At 41.2% G+C, this 26,100-nt stretch overlaps 2 protein-coding genes and 1 long non-coding RNA gene across 3 annotated transcripts in view; 2 read left to right on the top strand and 1 right to left on the bottom strand.

Annotated features, from left to right (window-relative positions):
- CEP85L (centrosomal protein 85 like) overlaps positions 1 to 26,100 on the bottom strand; it is a 145,711-nt gene that overhangs the window by 37,413 nt on the left and 82,198 nt on the right. Inside the window, exon 4 of the mRNA XM_018563920.1 lies at positions 543 to 667. Within this exon, the coding sequence (XP_018419422.1) occupies positions 543 to 667 (125 nt within the window). The remainder of the gene's footprint in view (positions 1 to 542; positions 668 to 26,100) is intronic.
- The window catches only part of LOC108793022, a 10,095-nt gene continuing 3,361 nt past the window's right edge, over positions 19,367 to 26,100 (top strand). The window contains exon 1 of the long non-coding RNA XR_001941622.1: positions 19,367 to 19,473. This is a non-coding gene — a long non-coding RNA (uncharacterized LOC108793022). The remainder of the gene's footprint in view (positions 19,474 to 26,100) is intronic.
- Positions 23,700 to 23,966, top strand: PLN (phospholamban). The gene has a single exon (XM_018563908.1). The coding sequence runs from the start codon at positions 23,787 to 23,789 to the stop codon at positions 23,943 to 23,945; it is 159 nt and encodes a 52-aa protein (XP_018419410.1). The 5' UTR covers positions 23,700 to 23,786; the 3' UTR covers positions 23,946 to 23,966.

Raw genomic sequence — 26,100 nt, 5'->3', positions numbered from 1 at the left:
CGCTACACATGTTGGGTATCGCCGCGCACGCCGGAGTGAGAGCAATAATTCTAGGGCCAGTATTTTGGGGTATCTCTAAATTGATGACCTGTGGGGGCTTTTAAAGTGTCTTTTATTGACTTTTTGGGGTACTGCAGTTTTTCGCCGTTTCACGGTCGCACGCAATCTGTAAACTGGGCATGTTGGGTATCGTTTTACTCGTTGTAACCTCATCTTTTATATTTCATTAAAAAAATGGGTAATTTGTTGTGTTTTGGGGCATTTAATTAAATTTGTCACTAAATTTTGGGGTTTAATAAGGAGTTGCGCTAATATTGCGCAACATAAAAATTTTCAACTACCACCATTTTATTCTATAGGGTCTTGGCATTCAGAAAAAGGGCCTCAGTCATGAAGGGGTTAAAATCATTTCTTTTACATTCTATAACACTTCCAAAGTGCTGTTATATTTCTAGTTAGGCTGGGAGCTGCAGACACTTCTTTCTGTTACATAAGGGAGTTATATTAGAGGTTGTGTTGGAATATAAAAGAACAGTTCATACCTTTCAATTACAATATCCTTCTGTCGTAGTAGTCCTTCTTTGATTTTTACCAGGGACTCCCACTTCGAGACATCTTGACTTAGAGGCGCTCCCGTAAATGCTAGTCGAGAGGAATTATTCCCAACCTGTACAACAAGATGTTAGGATTAATATTTTAGCAAATTTAAGGACTACAATGGCAAAAAAAATCCATAATGAAACAATGACCAACCTAAGTACTCTACATCTAGTTGTCCCAATAGCCTTATGATAGAATGTACGTGTGGCTTGCCTATAATAGACAGACTTCCAACCCTTCATTGCTGTGTCCAGATTTTAACTGTTGTTGCACATTAAAGGTATGATGGCCAGAAAGGTCCATTTAGTTTCTGTAGAGCATCCATCACACAACTGTTCACGTGTACATCTGTTTTATTTCAGCACAAAGCATGTAGTACAACATATATAACCTACATGTTTAGACATTATCTATATTATCTATATTATATTATCTATATTATGGTGACCAGCTGAACAAAAATGCTAATCAGCCTTATAATCCATTATTTGTTCTATTATATGTTGGCTGTTGTACAACAAACATACTACCCACTAGTAGAGCCAAGGCCTTGACTTCATTTGCCAAAAGGTACATTTCAGAATTTATGATTTCCTTTAAGACTGCACACACACGTATTGGTTCTCATCCAGTATACACACACAATGATCAGTCTATGCCAAATTAGTGCTCATTCTGTAGGAAACTTTAACAGGAACAGTACGTACGCAGTCTGACACAAGACAAAATAGAAGAAAGGGGACCTGGTGTGAAAGATTGTTTTCTTTACCCATAAAAGTTATTTCAAGACTATATTTACCTAACCACTTGCCTCAATAAGCACAATATATGTACAGCAATCATGCAAGCACAGTCCTTAACAATTACATAACAATTATTTAGAGAGTCGGATTACAAATATTCGTAGAAATAGAGAAGGAACTGCAAGTTAGAAGTGAAAAAGGTTATTGTCCCTTGGCTGGAAGGCAATTTTATAACACTAAAGGAAATCTAAACTCCCCACCCTATCCCCCTGGGCTGAACTACTACACAATGTCATTTTTAAATAAACATCCAACCATACAGATCCTAGTCAGATAAAAGTACTTTAATGGGAAAGCACAATTAAAGTGTACATAAAGGCAATTTTTAGGCTTGGATTCCGTAGTGTGCGGCCGCCGGATACCTTACACCGGCGCCCGCAATTTCCCCACAAGGTCACCGCTGCCGCCCCTCTGCGATCTGCCGCCCCGAGGCCAGGCCTCGGTGGCCTTGTGGGAAATCCGGGCCTGTGGATAAAGTAGGGAAAAGTTAAGCTAGCCATACAAGGTTAGGAATTTTGGCTCATTCCTGTAGACCAGCAGAAATTCTACCCGTAGGTGGTCCTGGCTGGCTGGACAACCTTCAATTATAAAGTGGAAGGGGCTGGGTAGAAAGCTGTCTGGCGAAAGATGCCAAATATTTCAATACAAAAGCCTGCAGGGGGATTCCTCCATCCATAAAGTGGATGGGGAAGTTGAGCGGTTATCTCTCGTTCAGTCCATGTGTATGGCCAGCTTTAGGTCCTTGTCAAGTGCAATTTACAGTCTGTGTCTGGTGAGTACAAGCACCCCTATATTTGTCCCATTGACCATTGTCACCAAGACAGGTGGGGGAAATCTAAATATTTTGAGTTGCCATCAGAGGAAGAGATACGGTAATATACACCAATGGGGGCACCTGTTCCTGTGATAACTCTCTAAGATGGAAATTTCCTTATTTTCTGTTGCATCTCCAGGACAGGAAGCAAGTCTCCCCCGTGGGACACCGATTGCAAAAAATACATAGATATGGATTTTAACCCTTCCCTACAAGAAAAGTTTTGTCTTTAGGCCCCATTTACACCTAAGAGCATGAGCCTAGCCAGGCAATTTAGATATTTTATGAGTGAATTGTAGTACAGGAGCAGAATCGTGTGTTTTTGGTCCCACAGACTTTTAAAGAGTCCCTGAAAAACTAATGTTAATTTGTGTTTTTAAGGTGCTCCCATTAACCACTTCAAGACCAGGTGTTTAGACCCCCTTCCTGGCCAGGCCATTTTTCAGTATTCAGCGCTGCGGTACTTTCATTGACGTTTATTCCGTCATGCAACGCTGTACTGAAATGAATTTTATAACATTTTTTGGGGACAGATAGAGCTTTATTTTGGTGGTATTTAATCACCACTGGGTTTTATTTTTTACTATATTAAGGAAAAATTATTGTAAATTTGGGGAAAAAAATGTTCCCCGTTATATTAGGAAACAATGATTATTACCCATATTTTTGGTAAAATTTAAAAGACGGGGTCACGTCAGGTAAATAGACACCAAACAGGTCATGTTTTCAAATTGCGCCCACCCGCGAAATCGAAAAAAACCTACCATACCCAAAATTGATCTTAGCCGACGCTTTAAAAGCTTTTATAGCTCATACGTTTAGTGTTATCAGTGATTGATGGCCCTAGAACTATTGCTCTCATTACGACGTTCGCGACGATATGTAACGTGCGGCGTAATGGCCGAAATCGTCGTTTTCGCACGTATGCGCACCCGACTCCTGTTTGCATGCGTGTATGTATGGGGGGGGACTTTAAAAAAATATATTATTTTTTATTTGTAACTTTACATTTTTGGGGGGGAAAACTTAAATTTTTTTTTTCCACTTAACTTTATTGATATCACATAGGGGGCTAAGAAAACCCCCTTATGTGATAGCAAAATATGTGACAGGTCCTCTTTATGGAGACATCAGGGGTCTCCAAGACCCCTGATGTCACCTGGGACCCCTCTGAAGAAGCAGAGATCTGCTTCATCAGCTTCTCTCCAGCATCTGAAGCTGGAGAGTGACACAAGAATGCGGAAGTGATGTAATATACATCAGTTCTGCATTCTGACAGCGGAGAGGGGACCGGAGGGAGGTCGTGTACCGACCTCCCTCTGATCCCCTGTGACAGAGGCAGTATGCTGTTCCCAGGCTCGCATCGGGCACAGTGGAGCCCGGGACCAGCGTGACAGCGGGAGGGGGGAGCCGCGGAGGGGGCGCACCTTCCGGGACCTCATACAAGCGATCCGCCGCTCTATAGCCGGCGGATCGCTTGTATATTGCCTGTTTTAAAATATTGATGCCCGCTCAGATCTAGACCACTCCCCGGCCGGCCGTTTTTTTTTTTGTAAAAAAACGGCTGGCCGGGAAGTGGTTAAAGTTGATTCTGCCCCCCAAAAAAGCAGATGCATTTTTTTTAAGCTTTGCGAGACATGTGACTACGCTCAGGTGTGAATGAGCCCATTGAGAGCCTAACATACACTTTAATGCAGGGGTGGAAAACGAATATTGAACCGAGCAGCCAGTCTGTCCAACCTAGGAGCCAGAAGGATTTTTTTTTAGGGGCCAGCTACCTGACTCCTACGATTAGTCCAGCCCTGCTTTAAAGGACAATCTCCAGCAGTGAGAAATCCCATGGTCTACCTACCTGCAACATCCGTTACAAAGGCCTGATCCTGTTTGTTGTATTTCTCATCTAACTGATACACTGGGTCAATGGCTCCAATAAACACAAATATTAACAGAAAGGGAACATGGAGACAAATTATGTTTACATTTTATATCTCACCCCTCCACATTTTGATTCTTGTAGTTTTTTCATGTTAGCTAACGTTCGTTAAGTAAGGCACAGGGAGATTTATAAACTGGTAGAATGCAAATAGATTAGAGGATATGTTCCATTCTGTTAATTAGCTTTTATTTATAGGAACAGCCATGCCAAATATTTTGTAGATGACATGTTTCAAAATAGTGCAATACACGGAACAAATGAGTGATAACAGAATGATGGATTTCCAGCACTGGCCTAACTGTGTACCTGTAAAACTCAAGAGGCATTCCATTAAGACTTAATTATCTACATAGAGTCACTTGTCTTTACGAGGCTGACCAAACACTCAAATTATTTTTCCATGGTTTGCGTCCAAGTATTTTTCTTTTGTCTATGCGGGTCAGGGGCCTATAAATACCATTGTAACAAGACGCCTCAGAACGACTCCTTTGAAAGGGGCAGCGATAAATACCTCCTACTGTTTTGATAATATTGGTCCCTGTGTTGATGGTTACACAAGGTGATCATCGATGCTATGTACATTTTGCTTACCCTTTTTATTTGTCTTAAAGGAAACTTGCCATAAGAAGTGGGAATAAGTGGGAACTCTGATGCAAGGGGGGGACTCTGATGCAAAGGAGGGGTTGAGAAACACTGCTCTAAGACACTGACCCAAAACAAGTGTGGAGAAAAGGATTTCTGACTTTCCTGATCTGCACAGTTGCTCCACAGCAAATCACTTAAAGGACTAAAACAAATGGGTCAGCAAAACATCTAGGGAACTAGCAGTTTTAGGAAGTCCTCAGCAATGGCAGCCCTCATATTTCTCCTCTCATGACCAGTTTCTTTTAAGACAGTTCCAGTATGTGAACACTGTGGCTCGCAGTGCAGTTTTTCATATATCAGATCTATAGTCAGAAGAAGCAGAGCATGCTGACAGTAAGAGGGAAGGACTTATAGGTAACATGGCAGACATTCAGTGCGGATGTCATGGTTGGTATACATTAAAAACTCAACTTAGGGCTCTATCTTTTTTAGGGGGGCACTAAATATCAATTCTGGAACTTGGCTTTAAATGTTTATTACCTTATTATCCTTTGAGAAAAATGCAATACCTATCTACAGACCGACCTATTCTATAAAGAAGAAAGAATAGGTTACCAGCACTCAGATTGATTTCAAATAGATAAGTCCTTTTTATTGGACATACGTGTCACAAGTCAAACAGCCGACGTTTCGGGGCCACGCAGGGTCCCTTCCTCAGGGCAAAAGATGTGACCTCTATTTGGTCACATCAATAGAGGATTCCTGTTCATTGTGAAAAAAAGTTAAAATAAAAAACATTTTCGGTTTCGGCCTGACTTTTTTTATTTCGGTTTTGACATTTTCATTTCGGTGCACCTCTATTTTTACCACTATTTTTTATTTTGTTCTCACTTATCCGTATTGCTTTTACAAGGAGGCTGAACAAGCCCATAATGTTTCCCCTGCCTCTGGTTTAGCCAAACAAGCACAGATCATTTTTTAGTTCGGTTATTGACAGCTTTGAACCTGTTCACACTATGCACAGGACATCCGGGAGCGGATCATCATTCAGACACTGTTTGTTGTGGTCCCGGGCTCCCAGGAGTAGGACGAGAGCCTGGAAACCAATGATGAGGGTTTTGAAACCTGGTGCAAGAGTACCTAGAAGCCGGGAGCCTGGTGATAAAAATAGAAACCATCTCATGGCTGCTACTGCTTTGAGCTTTTTTGACCCTTTCAAGACATGGGTGCATGAGGCACACCCAAGGAGCTCAACTGGTTAAAGTCCAATGTTAGGCTAAATCTGGATTTACTTTCATTACTGTGTACATACTGATGACCTCTCCTCTGTCTAAAGATAGTAAGAACAGACGGGCAAAAGTGCTTTTATTGCAGTCTCGTCGATATTTTCCTTTAGTTCATCTTCTGGTGTGTGTCTGTGGGGGGGGGGAGGAAGCAGACAGAAATATCCCCAATGGGGAATCAGAAATAAAAACCCTACAGAGGATTTAACGCTTCCTCTCTCCATCAAAAACTAAACATGTTTTGGGCTAGAGTGTTGGACCACTGTACTAACAGGGAATGTACAGCAAAGCAATAGCCATGAGCTGCCACCACAAGCAACATACAACAATTATGTCTTATCAACAGATAAACAGAGGCCTCTCCTATGTTTAGAAACACTTCTGTGTACAAGTGGTCATATTATCAGCCCATTACCACAAACACTCTTCATTTAAACATTCACATGTGAACGGCTCTTCAGTTTCAAATCTTCCTTCAGATTACAATAGATGTTTGCGAGAATAAGCTTTTGGCACGAGTCCTCTTGCAGTGAAGAAGACCAGACATTACAGAATTCCTAACACGCCATATGACTCAGGGATAGACATTATGTTATACATAACATAAAGAAAGCTGGACCTGTATTACAGCCACATCTTGCCTGCGGAGTACTATTAGAAACTATGACATCAGAAAATATAACCAAAAGAAGACCATCATAAAGGCCAGGGTGGAGGAGTGCCTAGATTATTACTGAAAAGTTCCAATCAAGGGTATTTATTAAAGCTGAACTCCAGCCACAATATGACGCTCTCTGCGTTCCATCAACCGGCACACAAAAAAACACCACCCTATACCGTAGTAGAAGTATAGTCCCGGCTGACTGGCAGAGAAGCATCAACACAGCGGACTGCACTGTCTTTACCTTACCACCAAGTCAGAGAGCTGTAAGCGTAAGCTTGCCACTAATCACTGGTGCTGAGTGGGTATCAATATAGCCTAAGCATTTCTCTGACCACCAATGCTGAGTCGGTATTATTATAGCCTGAGCATGCAACTGACCACCAATACTGGGGGGGGTGGAGAGTGTATTATTACAGCCTGAACCTTCCACTGACCACTAATGCTGGGAGGTTATTATTACAGTCTGCCACTGACCACTAATACTTGGGGTTTACCGTTACTATCACTGACCACCAATGAAGAAGGGATTACTGCGGTCCCTTACACCAATGTTTGGGGTTACTATTACTACCAACATTGATGGGCCTTTTTTTACTCCCACACTACCAGCCATTCATGGTAGGAGGACACCTATTTTGCCGGAAACACCTCCAGGTGTTTGGCAGGTGGTGCTATGTACACCAAATCTTTATTTTTCTTCTTTCAAGGCATCCCTCCTAACTATATTCACATTGGCAAATATGCAGAAGTGTTTCTGAGCTCCTTCACACTGGGCAAAGTGATATGCTATGGTTAGGATTGATGCAATTCTGCTTACAGCTGCTACTGTACACCCTCTACCGGCCAATTCTACGCACAGCCCCAGCTTGCGTGGCATGTAATTTAAAGATTATAACTGAAATTAAGTTTGATGGATCTTTGCAGGGCTGCACAAATTACAGGAGCCAGGTAGGCAATTCTCCCTAAAAATTTACAGCTGGCGCCTAACTTATGATCATGGACTCCAATAGACCTCTGAAGATATGCTGTGGTATCTGGCACCAAGCCGTAATTAACAGATCCTTTAAGCCCTGTAAGTTGTGAGGTAGGGCCTCCATGGATTGGACTTGTTTTTCCCACACATGCTTGTTGGAGAATTTAAACCATGTCAACACATCAAACTTGTTGTGTTCCTCAAACCATTTTTGCAATGTGGCAGGACGCAATATCCTGCTGATAGAGGCCACTGAGATCAAGGAATATGGTTTCCATGAAGGGGTACTTAGTCAGCAATAATATTTAGGTAGGCAGTACATGTCAAATTAACATCCACATGAATGTAAGGAACGAAGGTTTCCCAGCAGAACATTGCTCAAAGCATCATACTGCCTCTGCCAGCTTGCCTTCTTGTCATAGTGCATCCTGATGCCATTTCTTACCCAGGTATGCGAGACACATGCACCCGGCAATCCACATTATGTAAAAGAAAACATGATTCATCAGACCAGGCCACCTTCTTCCATTGCTTCGTGGTCCATTTCAGGTGCTCACATTCCCATTGTAGTTGCTTTCAGTGGTGGACATGGGTCGGCATGGGCACCCTGGCCGGTCTGCGACTTTGCAGTTCCATACACAGCAAACTGGGATGCACTGTGTGATCAGACACCTTTCTATCGGAACCAGCTAGAACAGGGGTGCCCACAAGGTCGATCGCGATCTACTGCCATCGCCACTCCCTGAAAGCAGGTGTTTTTTTCGTTGGTAGATCTCAATGAGCTCGTCATTTGAAAAGTAGATCTCCAGACGAAAAATAGTGGGCACCCCTGAGCTAGAACCTTTTCAGCAATTTGAGCTACAGTAGCTTTTCTATTAGATCAGACTACACGGGCTAGCCTTCTCTTCCCATGTGCATCAATGAGCCTTGGCTGTCAATGACCCTGTTGTTGTTTTATTGGGTGTCCTTCCTTGGACCACTTCTGGTAGGTTCAGACTACTGCAGACCTGGAACATCCCACAAGAGCTACAGTTTTGGAATTGCTCTAACCCAGTCATCTAGCCATGATAATTTGGCCCTCGTCAAGGTAACTTAAATCCTTACCCTTACCCATTTTTCTGCTTCCAACACATCAACTTCAGGGACAAAATGTTCACTTGCTGCCTAATATAACCCACCTACGTCCAGGTGCCATTGCAACGAGATAATCAATGTTAGTCACTTCACCTTTCAGTGGTCATAATGTTATGGCTGATCAGTGTATGTATATGTTCTGCTTTTCTGCTGAAGTATATGTGATCTGCTCTGCATTAGAAAAGACTATGCATGACTGACAGAAGTATGATGAACAGCACCATAAATGTAATTTCCGACCAATGTACAGGCAGACCCTCTATCTTGGCATACAGCAAGCAAGAAGTGACTGGAATGCATGCTGGAACACCTCTGCTAGAACAAATTTGCAATGCAGAAATCTGTGCAATGTATGTACGTGACTTGGAGATTTTTTCCCCCCCAAAAGTGAAAAAAATACTTAAAACTAATGAAAAAGTATGTGAACCCATGCACTTTAGTAAAGGGGAAACCCTCTTCTATTACTTTAACCTAATGCTTTCCGTAACTGATCAAATCAGAGCAGTGCTTAGGAGGTATTTTGACCCTTGTACAACAAAGCTGTTTCAGTTAATGTAAAGTTCTGGTAAACCTTGCCAGGATGGCCTGCTTCAAAACATGACACAGAATTTCAATGGGACAGAGGTCACTACTCCAATTAGCCTACTCTAATACAGTTTCATCAGTTTGAGGAACTCTATTGTTGATTTTTGGTCTCATTTGTCTACAAAATATTATTGTGTACATCCAGGTGATCTCAAGCAATAGTTTAATGTATATATTTTCAAGAGAAGAGGCTTCCCCTGCGATAGCCTCTCTTGAATAGCACTTGTTCAGTGTTTCTGTTATGGTAGACTCATGAACACAGATGTTATAATGTGTGAATGATGCCTGGCAATTCTTCCTGTCAGGGGGTTTTGTCAACTGTTTGAGGATTGTTTGGTGTGCCCGTGCACTGATCTAAGACACCCACACCTAGGGCGAGTTGCAATGGTTCTGAATGTATCCATTTGTAAGTTATCTTTCCAACTCTAGACTGATTGAAGCCGTGCCTTGGAATCCTTCCTTGTCCTAAGAGCTTCAACATTACTAGTAGGGATGCACAGATACTTTTCGAGTACCAGTGCCGATACTTGGCATTTTCATGAGAACTACCAGGGTTGCAGTGGTTGCAGCTGGGACCTGGCTCTGGCACTCCACCACTGTCCTGAAATCATTAGTCTGTATTGTTTTAGAAAAACTGTCACATGACAATAAACAAAAATGTATCAGTACTCGTACTTGTAAGTATTCGGCAAGTACCATTACTCGTACTCGCAAAACTGGTATCTGTGCATCCCTTTATTTATATTTATAAAACACAAAATCGTACATTAAAACAGAGCTGTACAAATCCCAGGAGCTACGTATGTTCCTTACAAATGACAGCTGCCTCCTAACTTTTGAATTTTTCTCTAGTCTAGTCTTGGAGCTCAAACGTATCGGTACATGTACTCGTACTTGTACCGAGTACTGTACTTGGTATCTGTGCAACCCTAATTACTAGTGATCCCCTGGATTTTTGTCTTAAACTGATCCTTCTGCATTTCAACAGATTTCTATTGTGAAGAAAAAGTAACCAAAAATGTTTCTCTGTTATATGACAAGACAGAGGAAACCAAGCTTGAAGTGACTAAACACCTGTCTCCTATTACCCTTCTGCAAGATTTAATTGTCCTCTAGGTTTCACATACTAAAGGTGCCCATACACCTTACGATTATCGGACGATTTTCGTATGCGATCGACTTTTCCTCCGATAATCGTATGTGTGCATTGCAGTGTCCGACCGACATTACTGTGCAATCGTACGACTGTTGACGGCCAAGCATGTTTGAAAACTTTGCTAGATCGTACGATTTTCGTAAGGTTGCTGGCGTTTCCGTCCGTCAAAAGTCGTACGATCTACACTGCGCTTGCGCTAACGAAAATACGGCAAATCAATTGCCGCATTTCGTCCAGGTGCTTTTCGTTATTACGGCTAAATTAATCTTGCGATCTGGGCAGGATGGGGCTGCCGTACGAAAATCGTACGACTATTCGATCATCGGATGAAAAGTTTCGTCCGATAATCGTAAGGTGTATTTACTCGTAAAACCTTGATTGTTTAACCACCTTACTACGGTGCCATTTAAAAAAACAAAAGGAAACCTGGTAAATGGCACTGCAGAAAACAAAAACACAGATGACCAATGCACCCTTAGAATACCTGTAATTGAGTTGTCAATAGACAGCGCAGATTACAGGCAAAATGCACAAAGCCAATCAGATTGGCTTGTACCTTGGTATCTCTGTGTAGCAATCACAGTGATCACAAATGTAAGCATAAAAAAGTCAACACAGCCCTCAGCTTGCACCGATCGCTTCTGTACGTAACACTGCTCTTCCCCCCCCCCCCCCCCCCCCCTGCCACCACACGGCTCACACAAACAGACTTCCACTTTTCTAATTAAATTAAATAACAGCAGTTATTTATTTTATTATAACTGCTAACTGTTATTACCCGCCCTCCTCATTTGGGCTCACCTGCCAAGCCTCACACCCAGCATCCCAGCCAGATGGTGTGCACTGCAGGGGGCAGGGCATGTGACACACACTCCTCCCCCCCCCCCCCCCCCCAGCTCTCTTCACAGCCTATGTACAGCATAACGATGATGTAATGGCTACCTTTACTGGATGGTGTTATGGTTTCTGCATTTACAAAGGCATTTGGTGCACACAAAGTGGATGGATATCCTTTGTAGCTATTGATTAGATTTTGATAAAAGTTTTTGCACTCGTGAAGCTTTATATAAATAAATTAATTTTCATTAGACTGCTTTTCTTTTTAAACTTTCCTTTCCCCCTCCCCACCATCTTCTAGCCAGCACTTTCATCACCAATCATGATAAGTGAAAGAAAAAAAAAGTATGTAGGATAAAGCTGTCAAAGATAAGCCGTCAAAAGTTCTAACAGATTTACAGTGCAGAAATGTATCTGCAAAGCAATCTTCTGTTGAAGTGTTTTCATTTTACAACTTGTGCTCGGACTAAAAAAATAGAAGCAAGCCTTGGTTATGAACTTTACAAATCTGGGAGGAGACCAGCTTATTTCCTTTAAAGGGAATGTAAGAAGAGGTTTCAAAGGATTTTGTACTAAAAATATATGAAGCCCCAGAGTGTGCCATCTGACGACGCATTGTTAGACTTTTCCACTCACTTTTATCTGTAAGACTGTTATATGTAATATACCAACCTCTTTTGTAGTTGGCAATTAAGTATTGTTGACTTTTCTTTTCCTTTTGCCAATTCTCTCAAATATTTGAAGAATCCAAGGGAGATCTCAGCTTCAACATTTACACTTGCCAGTAATGCTAAAATCTGTTACACTGCTTGAGAGATAAAAGCATGTCCAGATAACGTTTTTTTTCTTTATGTTCCATTACCCTGCACATAGGGATTCAGCAGGCTACTGGAGATTATCTCTCCCCTTTATTGGCTAGTGGAGAGCAATCAGACAATCTGTAGGTGGTCTACACAGTATGAATAGTACTGTCCATTGCCATTTTAAAATCCAAAACTGTAAGGCACTGGAGGTGGCAAAGAAAGAAAACTCGCAGAAATCTTCAATTCCACAGGGTTTCTACATGTTCCAATCTGGTGCCAGACTTCATGTCAAAGAACAACAGCGAGCACAGTGCTGGGAGCTATCTGCCACTGGAAGGTTGACGGTTTTAATTAGTATCTTCATTGGACTTGAGCAATGGCTGGCAAGTTACTGCGGCTATATACGCCACAAGGAAGAAAACAGGAATTTTAATCTCCTGGCATCTTTGTTTGTAACACACACACACACACCCCTATAAAAGCTGGAAGATTTAAATGTACAAATGAATGTTTACCTACTAAAAATGGTCGATTCCAACTAATGAAGCCATCATACAAGCGAAGAAGCAGAAACCAGAATGAATTAGGCGATACCACCTTCGGGAATAAACCCAAGCTAAATAAGTCACAGCCACACAAGAGGTGGATCATAGTGGCAAGCTTCTCTATATGATCTACACTGAGTGGCCAGATTATTATGACCACCCCATCAGTACTTCGTTGGGCCACGAGATGACTTCGTTGGGCCGCCTCGTGATGTTGAAAGGTGATGCGAGGAATCTGACACTGCACTGTTGCCCTTCTGTTGTCTTGTACCAGTCTTGCCACTCTCCGTTCTGCCCTAACATTGACTAGTCGCTGACGGCCACAATTCGCACGTTCAGACCCAGATTTTCGGCTGACAGTCCAGTCTTTAAACACTTTAACAGCTGCTCTTGAACATTTAACGAATTCTGCTGTTTTGCTGATACTCGCTCCATGGCTCCGAGCGCCAACAATCATCCCACGTTCAAAGGCTGTTAAATCGCGTTGTTTACCCGTATCTTCAGAAAAAAATCACTTCTACTGTCGTGGTAAACAACCTGCTTCCCTATTTATAATGGTCTGGCCCTCTAGCAACATCAGTGCCAAATTATAGCTAATGAGCCTACAAACGTCAGGTGGTCATAATAATCTGGCCACTCAGTGTACAAATCTTAGAAAAACATGGTAAGTGAATGAACCCATTAGCATCTATTCAGAGTAAATCAGTTTTGGGCGACAGGCCCTTTAATCATTGCTTTCTTGGTAGTGTAACTATGCTCTTTATTTTTAATATTTTCTAGCAAACGTATGCCCTACTATTTAAAAGGATTTAATAATTAAAACTCAAGAGAACAAATAACTTGTGTCTATTAGCATGACAATGCTCTGATAACGGTTGGCATAGAGTATATAACGCAGATCACATTGTTCAAAGTGAAGTAGTGCGGCGTATGTAACATACTGAATTACCAACAGAATGGGGCAGAAAGGAGAATGCCACATACAGCACAGTGTACAAAGAGGGAACCCCACCATTCACCCAAAAACGTTTAAGCATATTCACCCCACATCTCATAGCCACCTCAGTGGATCAGAAGACTGGTACTTGTCAGGTTACAGGCAGTATTTATTTTCCTCAAGCTTCTTTACACATGAAGCTCCACACACATCCTGCACACCACTTCCCTGCCGCTTCCAATGCTCGCTTTACCTATGAGATTTTACCTATTTAATTGACATGCTAAAAACAATCATATGAACCCCAATGGCTTTCTAAACGTGAATAATAATTAACACACAGGGCTGTATGGGCCAAATTTACTAAAGTGTCAAAAGAGGTCAACTAAACCCGTGCATGCTTAAACAATGTTTCTTAAATACCCCTGCACATCACTGAATGTTAACATGGGTTTCCTTCACATTTTAGTAAATCAGGTCCCATGGGTTTTAGATGTGGATGTCCAGGGTATAATATGGAATCCTTGTACAAATAACCATGTGACCTTAGAAAGACCTTGGTTCATTTATATTAGGTCAACCCTTTCATCCAGGAAAAGCACACAGAAGAAAGGTGCAGACAGACACAACTAAATATATAGTGCTATGTCAGATTTCAATGGGCTTAACTGAGTAATGAGTAATGTTTACACAAATAATAGGTTACATATGTATTAGATGTCCTGATGAGGGCTGCGCATGAGGGCTATCCCTAAATCCTAATCTAAACCCTCTAGTTGCTTCTTTTAAGAGTGACAAACAGGAATTTCAAGACAAACTAGCACGTACTTTTTTTTTAAAGAAATTCACATTAGCTTTTTTTTTAATGGTAAATGCAGCTTGGACGCTGAATTTCTCCTGTACCCTGTTAGACAGTTTTGAAGGGATGGCAGGAACTGAGCAGGCCATTTACATAATTTCCCTAAGCCCTGAAGATAGAGCAATGTGCTGTCAATCTAAAGGGCTGTGGGCAGAGCTAGATGTGGCTATTTACTGATAAGGCCAGCATCTAAGCAGCTACATATGATTCTACTGGCAGGATCTACCGGGCAGCACACATATACTACAAAGGTGCTGGCATGCATCAAAACATACTATTTGGCAGTAGGGAGTTATCTGGGCGAATTAATAACAAATATAAACAATATAAATATATTTTTTTGTCTCTCCATACAAACACACGCCTATATGCGTGTGTGCTTCTGCACTGCCGAACTACATTGCCACTACTTCTGAATGTGTGGTCCCCCCTGAGTGTTCTAAGTTCCATGGCAGGCCCCTAGGCCAACAACAGGGCACAATAGCGAGGAGACAAACCACTGGGGAATGTCAGAATCTGACACTCCTGGAAGTTTTAAGTGCAGAAGATCTTTGGGCAAAATTATCTAACAATCTGCCAATTGACATAGATCTTAAGCTGGCCATACACTAGTAGTTTGCAAAACAATTTGGATGGGGGGCACCCATGGGCCCAATATGCCCCCCCCCCCCCCCAAAACAAGCAATTGTATTCTGACAATGGTGGGTGTGGTGCCATCAGAATGTCCGAACAGTGACTGCGACTTATTGGTTGCAGACACTTGTCGGCTGATAATTTTCAGACCAGACCCTTCAACAAAAGTCAGCAGGATTTGGCTGAAATTCAAGCAGTGTATGGCTGGAAGAAAGGGCCAGCCCGCTGCTGATTACTACAGCACCCACATATCTCAATAGAAACGATTTCATCTTTTGAAGTTAGCGACAGGGTCACTTTAAGTTCTGAGTTGTGCGTGACAAGCAGCTGGACTGTTTCAAACAGACATGGTGGGAAAAGGAGCATGGGGACTGTCAGACGTAGCGGCAAGAGCAAAAGATAATCCCAAGATCTATTTGTTTTAACAGTGTGTGCATTGTACAGAACATATTCATATGGTAGTCAGAGAGAATCCATTTAAGTAGTACACCTCCAGAGACTTCTGGCACATATCATCACACACAGTGATCCAGTCTGTCTGCTGTCTGCAGCGCTAGTCACATGCCTTTAGAAATACACAGTACTAATGGCTAGGAACTCACCGGAATGAGCAGTCCCATCGGTTTTTGTTTAACATACTGGCATTAATGAATTTTCCTTTTTAGGGAAGGTATGGAAAGTCAACCTTCCCCTGACATTACATTAGACTGCAATATAGCTGAAAAACCTGCACAGTTGTTGAAGAAAGGCGTTTCAATGTAAACCTGGATATGTGGAATTACACAGAGAACTGGGAACAAAAGAATTTAAAAGATGGTCCAAAACTTTATGGTAGGAAATTCTATTCCCACTCAACTGCGGCAGAACTTTGTCATTTTAAAGGAGAAAATCACTCAGCCTCATAGTTCGATCCGACATGTGACAATAAAACTGTCACACGTCGGCTCAATAGATCGGGAAATGAGCGAACACATATCGTCGCTCGCTCACTTCTCAATCATGCCCTTGCAGAGAATGGTGACCGTCACTCACGGCTCCCTGCAGGGATTCCCCCCCTTCCCTTGTCCAATCCTCTAGCGCTGACTGGCGGAACGGACGGGGGCGGGTACAGCTGGCTCTGCCTCTAGATAGGCAGAGCCAGCTGTCAATCACACAGCTGGGTGGATCTCGACAGTAATGTCGGGATCCGTCCTGGCTGCGGCGTCTCAGTATACCACGAGCTGTAGCTCGCGATATACTGAGCTTTGGGTCACGGGAGGACGCTAGTTTGTGTCCTCCCGTGACCCTTAGGAGAACTATGGGGAAAAACACTTACCCCATAGTTCTGCTTTAAGCTTTAAAGCTGGACTCCAAGGAGATATTAAAAGAACCCTAATGCAGTTATGTATTCAATAAAAATGTATATCTAAAGCCCAACTTTTTTTTTTTAGATTTTGGATAGGATAGGAAAATTTCAAAACCCCTGTCAGTTATTTCTGCCATATGTGTCCCATTAGGAAGTTTTCTTTTTACTTCCTGCCCTGTAGAAACAACAGGAAGTGAGAAAAAAATGCTTCAAGTTGAGATGTCCCTGAAATGAGAGTCCTCTATGGAAGATACCCCCTCTATTGTAGTTCTGGTGGCAATTCAAATTCTAGAGGCACAAAAAAACCCAAAACAAAACTCACCACTGTATCCAAAACAAGAAAAAGGCTTTAGATTCACTTTCATGTTTTTTCCATATAATAAATACCCGGAACCATCTTGATATCTGCTTTTTGTTATCCTCAGCACACTGGAACAGGAAGAAAATCAGCAAAAAGGACTAATTTACTTTCCACAGTACATACAGTCTTCCAGAATGATTAGGGAGGGGTAGAGCACAGTGACTGCCTCATCAGTGTGATGCAGCTCCTTCACTCTCCAATCACAAGCTACATTCAATTAAAAATAAAATAATGATTCAGCCAAACCATTATTATCAAGACTATAAAGTCCTCCAGTGGTGTATTTTTTCAAAAGGCACCTAAATCAAAAGGTAAAACAATATTTTTGGCAGGCAATGCAGCTCACAAATACACAATGTGGGGAATTTATAAAAATTGGAACAGACAGAATCTGGAGCAGTTGCCTATAACTAATCCATTTCTCTCTTTAGTTTGTTGAATTAAGACTAAAAAAATGAAAAGGTAGAAGATGATTGGTTGGGTATTTTAAATTTGGAATCTTCAGTCCAGAGCACCTGCTGCCATTTTTGTGCACCCCAGTTCCTATGTTTTCGTGCATAGTTGAGTCGCATAGCCTTGTTTCCACACTCGAGGTACGTTTTTTGGCTGCAAGGCCGCAGAAAATTGGCAGCAGGTATTCTGGACTGATGAGTCGAAACTTGAAATATTTGGCTGTAGCAGGGGGCAGTTTGTTCACCGAAGGGCTGGAGAGCGGTACAATAATGAGTGTCTGCAGCAACAGTGAAGCATGGTGGAGGTTCCTTGCAAGTCTGGGGCTGCATTTCGGGAAATGGAGTTGGAGATTCGGTCAGGGAGGTGTGTGATTGGCCACAAATTTATTCTGCAGCACGACAAGGACCCCAAACATACAGCCAATGTCATTAAGAACTATCTTCAGTGTAAAGAACAAGGAGTCCTGGAAGTGATGCTGTGGCCCCCACAGAGCCTTGATCTCAACATAATTCGGTCTGTCCGGGATTACATGAAGAGACAGAAGGATCTGAGGCAACCTACATCCACAGAAGATATGTGGTAAGTTGTCCAAGATGTTTTGTACAACCTACCTGCCGAGTTTCTTCAAAAACTAGAAGAATTGATGCTGTTTTGAAGGCAAAGGGTGGTGGCACCAAATATTGATTTGATTTGGATTTCTCTTCTGTTGATTTACTTTCCAGTTTGTTCATTGAAAAAAATAGTAACACTTTTATTTCTGAAAGCATTCTTGCTTTACAGCATTTACAACCGATCAGCATCTATCTATTCAGTTTGCTCAGGTAAGATTTGAAAATGAGACAGAGAAGCTGATTGGTTGCAGTGCAAATCTGCTCCAGATTTTGTCTGCTCCAGTTTTGATAAATTCCCCCCACATAGTATGTACTGTATGCTATAATTATTGTTTCAGTTGGGGACACATTGCCAAAATCAAATTGCAAAAATAAAAAAAAAATCTCAGATCCGTCGGTTCTCTAGCCAATAGCCCATTACCAAAAGATCAAAATAAAGTCTCCCATATTCAACAATCTTTTGGTAGATTTCTTAACAGACTATTTTATGATCAATTCACCTATGAGGAAAAAAAGAGAATTTATGTGACTAACTGCTACACCTGCAAGTAATGTAACACTAACACTCCAACACAACATTTTCAGGAAATTTTTGTTTTCTAACCCAGCATAAGCCAGTCTATTACTACCAAGGCTTAGGGCAACTTGCAGGGTCTTATTTGAAAAAAAATAATCAATTATAAGTCAACATTTCAATAGACTTTTGGTCAGTCTAAAGCTGGCCATACACCGCTCAAATTTTGCTCGATTCCTGTGCATCAGACACAATTTGAGCCCTGGGTGGCCCTGTCGACATTACCTGGCTCATCAAAGTTCAACTGAAAAATCGAAAATAACTGTGCGGAAACCAATCAGCTGCAATGTTTATTGTGCCAGCTGTCAGAATTCAATAGCTGTCAGAGGAAATTCCTCTATCCACATGTTTAGCAGACTGAACAAGAGAAATCTTTACATGCATGGACAGCTGAATGCAGCTCAAAACCCACAAAATATTAGATAAGTCAGCATTCTAACAGGCACACCTGTAGAAGTGTGTGTAAGAAAGCTAGAAGACCTTTCCAAGCTGATATCTCCTTTCCTGATAGATCAGAGAAATGTTGAAGAACAGCGTTTCAAGTCAACGACAAACCTTTTTTTTTTTGCATGGAGAAAATGACAAGGCATAACTGAACAGGGGAAAGAGAATTCTAATACAAACAGATTCACAGGAAACATTTTATACAGTGCTGGCAGAACAAGAGCAGTCAATACTTCTGCTGCATTTGCAATCTTTTTAATACATATGTGTCATTAGAGGGCTTTGTTTTTTCTTTAGGATACATGAAATAGCTCCCAATCCAAACGGCAGCATTCCTATGTGATGTCAGGGGGCATGACTCTGGAAGTTCTGTTTTATACAGCCAGCCCCCTTCTCTCTTCCTTCCACACCTCCTCAATTGTTCCCATAAACTGAGTGACAAACTCCCAGCATTGACACACAACGCCAGGAAGGGTGGGATGAAAACTTTCCTGTAGCCTGAGGCACGCTGACCTAGACCTTCTGCAAAGCTAACAAGGTAAGACTGCTTACTAAGAGTGCTCTCTGGAAATAAGAGCACAATAAAGAAGAGACTGCTTACTAGAAACAAATAAGGATACACAGCAGAATGCTGGCACTTCTCCAGCTTGGGTCAAAATGAGATCAAACTCTTATCATTAGATCAGTTATTTATGAAAACTGTTGGCTTAAGCTGGCCATACTCCTGTAGAATTTTGTTTGAAAAGATACGTTTCGGGACATTCATTCGATTTTCTAATAGTTAATGGGGTCAAATTGATGATTGATTTTGACCATAGTGACAGCAAAATAAAATCAAAAGCGCAGGATGAAATTTTTTTCTTGAATGAACAAAATCCTAACAATGAATGTGGTTTTCATTCAAGAAACTCTATTCATTCAAAATCAAATGAATATTAAGATCAAACAAGTCTGACGGCATTATCAAATGTTCTGATGACATTTTTTCTATGAAAGTTTGTTCAGAAATCTAAGAGTATCTGACCAGCTTGACTTTTTTTTCCATAAGAGAAGATAAAGAAACCAAATTACGATAGATAACAATTAATTACCTATACAATCTATAAGAGACACGTAAAGTAAGAACTCATCAACATTTAACAGGAGGTGGAGGGGGCAAGTAGAAATAAAATAAAACTTAAACTGTCACCAGATCACAAGACATAAACAAAACAAGCGAGTGTTGCAATATTGTAAGTAACATTCTACCCAGGATTTTGAGATTAAACGGTCACCTACAAAAGCAGCTTTCAACAGTTTAGTAGATTAGAGAACTAAACCAACAGAAAAACCACTAAACTAGTGATCAACTTGAACCCATCCGAATACAGGCATCTAAAGAATAGAGGGCAGAGTATTTAAAGATATGGAGTCAAAACCTCACCGGTAATGCTAATCATACACCGTACACATCCAGTGCCAAGTCACCCAATCAGCAGGAGTTGCAGAGTAGAGGTATATATTTAATAAAAAGTAGTTGCATACAGCTCTTCTTCTCTGGTGTAGAGGATGTTAAATTAATTCCATGGGGACATGATGAAATAGACTGCTTACGCGCACTTCCTGGGGGCAGCAAGAGGCACTCGATTCCCAGAAAAGTTTGCTTTAAATAAGGAGTATTATGAAACGAGGCACGTTTCAGCTGCAACAAAGATATTGCAATAATTACCATCTATGTGGCTTGATCACACTAGAAGAAAATGCTCCAAATATGTAGAGCCAAATGCACTAGCAAATGTTTACTGGAAATAACAACAAAGGGCAAATAATGCCTCTTCATGCCAGCAAGCCAGGAAAAACAACAAAAGCACAATCACTTATTTTTAACCTGCGGGCTATTTTTTTCCCCACTGGTGACCTTCTGAAAATCCCCCGATATCCTCGTGGGTTTAGGAAGATACAACCACATACTGGAAATTCAAGCAATGCTTTACCTTCTAGATCATAAGATACAGAAATCTAGGATTAGTGGAGAACTGAGCTCATAAACATGACAAGCTAGAACAGTCCTTCGGTTTACATGGGATTTGGTGACAGAATGTTAGGCATGCTATTACTATTTAATAGCATTTTGCAGTTACAGTCAGATGCCCAAAATGCCCCCTCAGTGTTTAAGTACTGGCAATGCTATTACAACAGCATTCAATAACACAAATCAGAGTGAGAATATACAGTAGCATTTATAATCTACCGTATGCACACAATATACAGTTTCCTCTCAAAACACAAAAATACACAATGTTTCTAAAGACCATGTTGGCAAACCTATTTGCTTGAGAGTATAACATGTGCTACACAGAGGTACCCTATGGCAATCATAGGAATGCCAATGAAGTGATTGTACTAAGTGACACTTAAAGGTGCAACTGTACAAAGCTGTTTGGTGGAGTGGGGTGGTGTGTCATAATCTCACTCACTTCAGTAGTCCCATTTCATTTAACTTAAGTCTAATGTAGAGCACTTCTAGCTTCTTTTGATTTGGCCCATAAAGTGTATGTATAGCCACAACTTTTAGCTTTGGATAAAGTATAGAAGTAATAAAACTCATTGCAGTTTATGTTATTCTGTCTGTGTACCATTGGGGCAAATTTTCACTCCGTCTCATAGATGCCTAAGGAAGTTAGAAAAAAAACTCCAAAAGTTAGGTGCCCAAAGAACAGCTGTCCCCAATGGATGATTTCCCCTCACCTCATCTTCTGTCAACAACTCGAACATTTTGGATTTCCCCTCACTGCGTTTCTAGGTGATAATGGACACCAGTATAAAGATAGGGGTGAATCTCCCCAATGGGGACTCAGACAGCAATAAAAACTTAAACTGTGTAACTCTTCCCCATTATATCTAAACAAAACAAAATGTGCTGCCTAGAGATGCACTTTCATTTTACTGCCCCATGAAAACCTAAGTGGCATCTCTGGAACTTTACCAGAGAATATTATATAATAAAGTGTGCCAAATATGCTAAGAACAAGACTTCGGAGTCACTGAGTTTGGTGAGCATATGTGACTACATTGATTTCGTTCCATTCCACCAAACTCTGATCTGGATTTTTCCGTTTAAATACTTCTAGAAACATAATACTTTTTTCGCAGATGTAAAAAACAAACGTTTTCGGCACTGCTTTGTTATAAATCAAAGCAACAATTTGGTCACCATGCCAGTTACAGGAAATAGAGGTCCTAAATTTCAGCTGTCTTCTTCTTTAAATACATAATATGGACATAATTTGTATAATGCATTGTCTCTACAGCGCTGTGCAATTAATGACCTACTGATATATGTTCAGCAGACATCCACTTGTAATACAGCTCTATAGGCTTCTGGTTTATGTCTCCGTTTCAGAATCCAGTATAGAGCCAAGAGAATACTGGAATGTTACAGTGCCCAGACTGATGGCATGTGTTTTCTTAGCCTAATATGGACTACAGAATGAACTATATTAACAGCCAGCTTTAAATGTGATGCGAGGAGAAGTAGACTACAAAACAACCCGGAAGCCATACATACCAGATACCATATACATGTTAAAAAAAGATTTCACTTTGGCCTTGAAATAGCATAGAACTGCAGGACAGGTAAAGTTACTTAAAAGATAGCTCGTAACCCTAAAAGCAAGAAGATAAATTCTGGTATGGGATTTTGTACTTTAATGTGCTACTTTTGAAGATGGAACTCCAAACAAAACATTTACTACTAGACAGGGTTTTTATGTCAGGTTGGTGTCCAAATATCCTCTCACGTCCTGCCCTGATGGTCACTGATAAAGGGGCAGGTAGTGAGGGAAAATCTGCAACAGTGACACAAACAGGCTGAAAAACTTGACAAAGGTTCTAAGAAAATAATTAGAAATGTTGGTGTTGTGTATCCTTTAAGGAGATGTTCCCACAATTCGTGCCCAGGTGTCTACATTCTCTAGGACAGGTGGGACAGGTATCCTGACATGTGCAAAGTGTTAACAGGTGTAGGTATAGCAGATATATGAACATGGCAACGTATTAACATATGAACATAGGTATAGCAACCTAAGAGAAGACAAGAATCCCTAGGTGAGGTGAGTTAGGAAAAGAGGTGGAAATCTAATTGCACATCCAATTAAGCCTGGCTGTATAAATTCATGTACATATGACATAAGTAACTGCTTAAATTGTGTAGGGCCTGTCATGATGTGCCTCTCTAGGATGGCCACAAAAAGGAGTTGAATACCGGAATAGTAGGTCCTCCTCTGCAGCCTGATAAATTAACTGCCAAACTGGGGCTCTTATGTTGGCCACCTTGCCTTTCCCTGTTGGGTTGTCCTGTAGGATCTAGAAGAATACCAGGGATCTATCCCACCTCCATAAGCACTTAGTAGAACCAATGTGTGAAAGAGGGGATAGAAGTAGGTAGGGGGAGGAGGAAAAATGGGGTCATGTTAAAGTACAAGAAGGGGGAGAGGGCGCATGGGGGTTAAAAAAGGAAGGGGGTGGGATGATGAAGAAAAAAAAGGGGAGAGGATGGTTCCCTATGTGGGCCTTCCTCCTTAGCCAGTCAAGACCTCCATGCCACCAAGAGAAACTGATAGGGGGACTTTTCTTTGCAAATTTTTCTATGTCAAGCTCACTGTGATAGACTACATAACCTAATTTTCTATTAATATGAGCACTTCTTAAATTGCATGATCCACTTGCACGGTTAGTTGTCTAACTTTCCACTCTCCTGCTTACCCAGCTTCAGCACAGAGAAGACTAAGGTCCTCTTTCACCTCGCACACGGAAAGCCACTCTCTTTCTTCACCTCTTCTGTAACCTGCACCTCTCTGTCCTCCTCTAGCCATGGAGAAGGTCCAGCACATGACCCGCTCCGCCATGAGAAGAGCCTCAAACATTGAGGTCAATCCACAGACCCGACGAAACTTACAGGAACTCTTTATCAACTTCTCTCTGATTCTCATCTGTCTTCTTCTCATCTGTATCATTGTGATGCTCATCTGAGACCCTTTACTGAACAGCCCATCGCATAGACTCTATAAAACGTCCCTACGGAGGACTCACTGTAAAGATTCAATATGTAATTTATAAGCGTGCAGTGAGCATCTGGTCATTCTAGATGTTGATTCATTTTTATATAATAGCATAAATATTGTATAATAAACATTCTGTAACCATTTCAGCAGCCTGTAATGCAATGTTGTGATAGTTTTGCCCACGTATGCAGGGATTACAAGTAAGTTTTCATTTGCTGGGTCAGCCATGACTACCTGCCTGAGGACATGTATAGCCTGGAGATGTTCCTGTAACAATAGGACTATGTAGTAAATGTTACTATAACAATGGTTAAATAAAAGCATGTTTATTGAAAAGAATGTCACTGCTAACTTACAAGATTTGTAAGAAAACGGCAGTGCTGGTTTTCAGTAAAAATATCTACCTAGGTTATATAATGGGAAACACTTACAGGATCATTTAATCAGGCATAGAATAAAGCAATGAAACAAAACAGCTGCCATCAATTGGATTTCACCTTTTAGTTAGAACAATTAAATATGGCTGCTGACTCGATGCAGAGTTGTTTCACTTTACATATCTTTTACACTCTTATATAAAATACTAGTTCTAATTAAATATGGCTCTGTTAGTGGGTGGACAGTGATTCAAGCCAGGTGCATGTCAAACACTTATTTTTGTCCATTTAGTAATTTAGAAAATAGTCAAGGCAAAGATAAATTGCAACAGACTAAGGCTGGGTTCACACCATTTTCCGGATCAGATCTGGAACACAGTGCATTGAGTTTTTGCCGCATTTTTACCGCAATTGGAATTTATTTTTGTTTTTAGCTTAAAATGGTCTTACAGGTGCGTTCCATGCATTTTTTTAAGCGTTTTAATGCGTGCATTCCAGACCAGAATAGGGCAAGCAGTATTTTTCTGGTCTGGTCTGGAATGGACTATGCTGGTGGGAACAGAAGCCAAAAATAGCATAGGGACACATTGGGATGCATTTTGGATCTGGAAACAGTCTGGTATGGACTGGAGTTAATCTGGATGTGGTGTGAATGGGCCCTCAAAGTGATTTCCTAAATGTTTTTAAAAAGCATCTGTCTGGTTAAGGAGCGCATTTATACTGGAGTAGACCACTGTAGAATTGGTAACTGAATATGGTACTTTACCGTACTCTCCGCTGAAAGTCTGATTATCGCACATCACTTTCTGCTCTGTACATAAAAATACCAGGACGTTCACACTAGATTTTGAAAACATGTATTTCCAGCTCACACCGGCACAGAGATAGAATCTTGTAGGACACTTCATTCCCGCCCTTGTCATGGTCAGTCAACATGTCATTAAAATTAAACACCCGGCAAATATAGATGTATACATTTGAAATTTATACATAATCGGTGCTACCTGCCAAATAAAATTTGCGTTAACCAGTATTGTAATCCGGACACCTTTGGCACAGCTCGGTCCTGGACTTCTCTTGAGTCTACCGTGCACTTAAATGAAATACAGTCTTTTATTGGACAAGGAAGAAGCAGCAGCACCTTCATAAGGTCATCCCTCTATTCGCTATTCCCATAAGCATGTTCACATATGCACTGTGCAATTCAAGAAGGTCCTAATTGGTTCATAGTGCTGCAATACAAGAAGGGCCTAATTGGTTCCTCTAGGTGGCTCTATGCAGGGGAACTACAGTAGGATGATTCTGGTACTTGTGTTGGATTATAATTGTAATGATCCACTGAATCATTTTTAATAGATATACAACAGAACAATGTGGTGTTGTTCTATATCCGGCTGGAATTCACCTTTAAGGTATTGAAGTTCTGGTCTTGTAAAGCCCTACTCTTAGCCAAACCCAACACTGTAGTATCATGGCTGTTGCAAAAGTTGCTTCATATATAATAAGAAACGGCATAAGGTTGAACTAAATATATTATGCAATAGCAAATTTAAAAAATCAAAGAATTTGAGAATGAATGTAATGCACATTTAGAACATATTTGTTTGTTCCCCGGTGCTGAAAGTTAAGATGTCAGTGAGTACCCAATGCTGATTAGCGCCTGTGTGGGGTGGCATTAGTAGGCATCTTTTGACATGTACTTTTGTCATCCCCCCCCCCCCCCCCCTGTCCTCCCTACCACACCAC

The sequence above is a fragment of the Nanorana parkeri genome, unplaced genomic scaffold (genome assembly GCF_000935625.1).
Source record: "Nanorana parkeri isolate BGI_ZX_2015 unplaced genomic scaffold, ASM93562v1 scaffold22, whole genome shotgun sequence".
Classification (NCBI taxonomy): Eukaryota; Metazoa; Chordata; class Amphibia; order Anura; family Dicroglossidae; genus Nanorana; species Nanorana parkeri.
Note: the sequence above shows the minus strand (reverse complement) of the source record. Positions and strands in the feature narration are given on the sequence as shown.

What these genes read in the sequence shown, in the direction of transcription:
- PLN (XM_018563908.1), top strand. Translation starts at nt 23,787, where the DNA reads ATGGAGAAGGTCCAGCACATGACCCGCTCCGCCATGAGAAGAGCCTCA.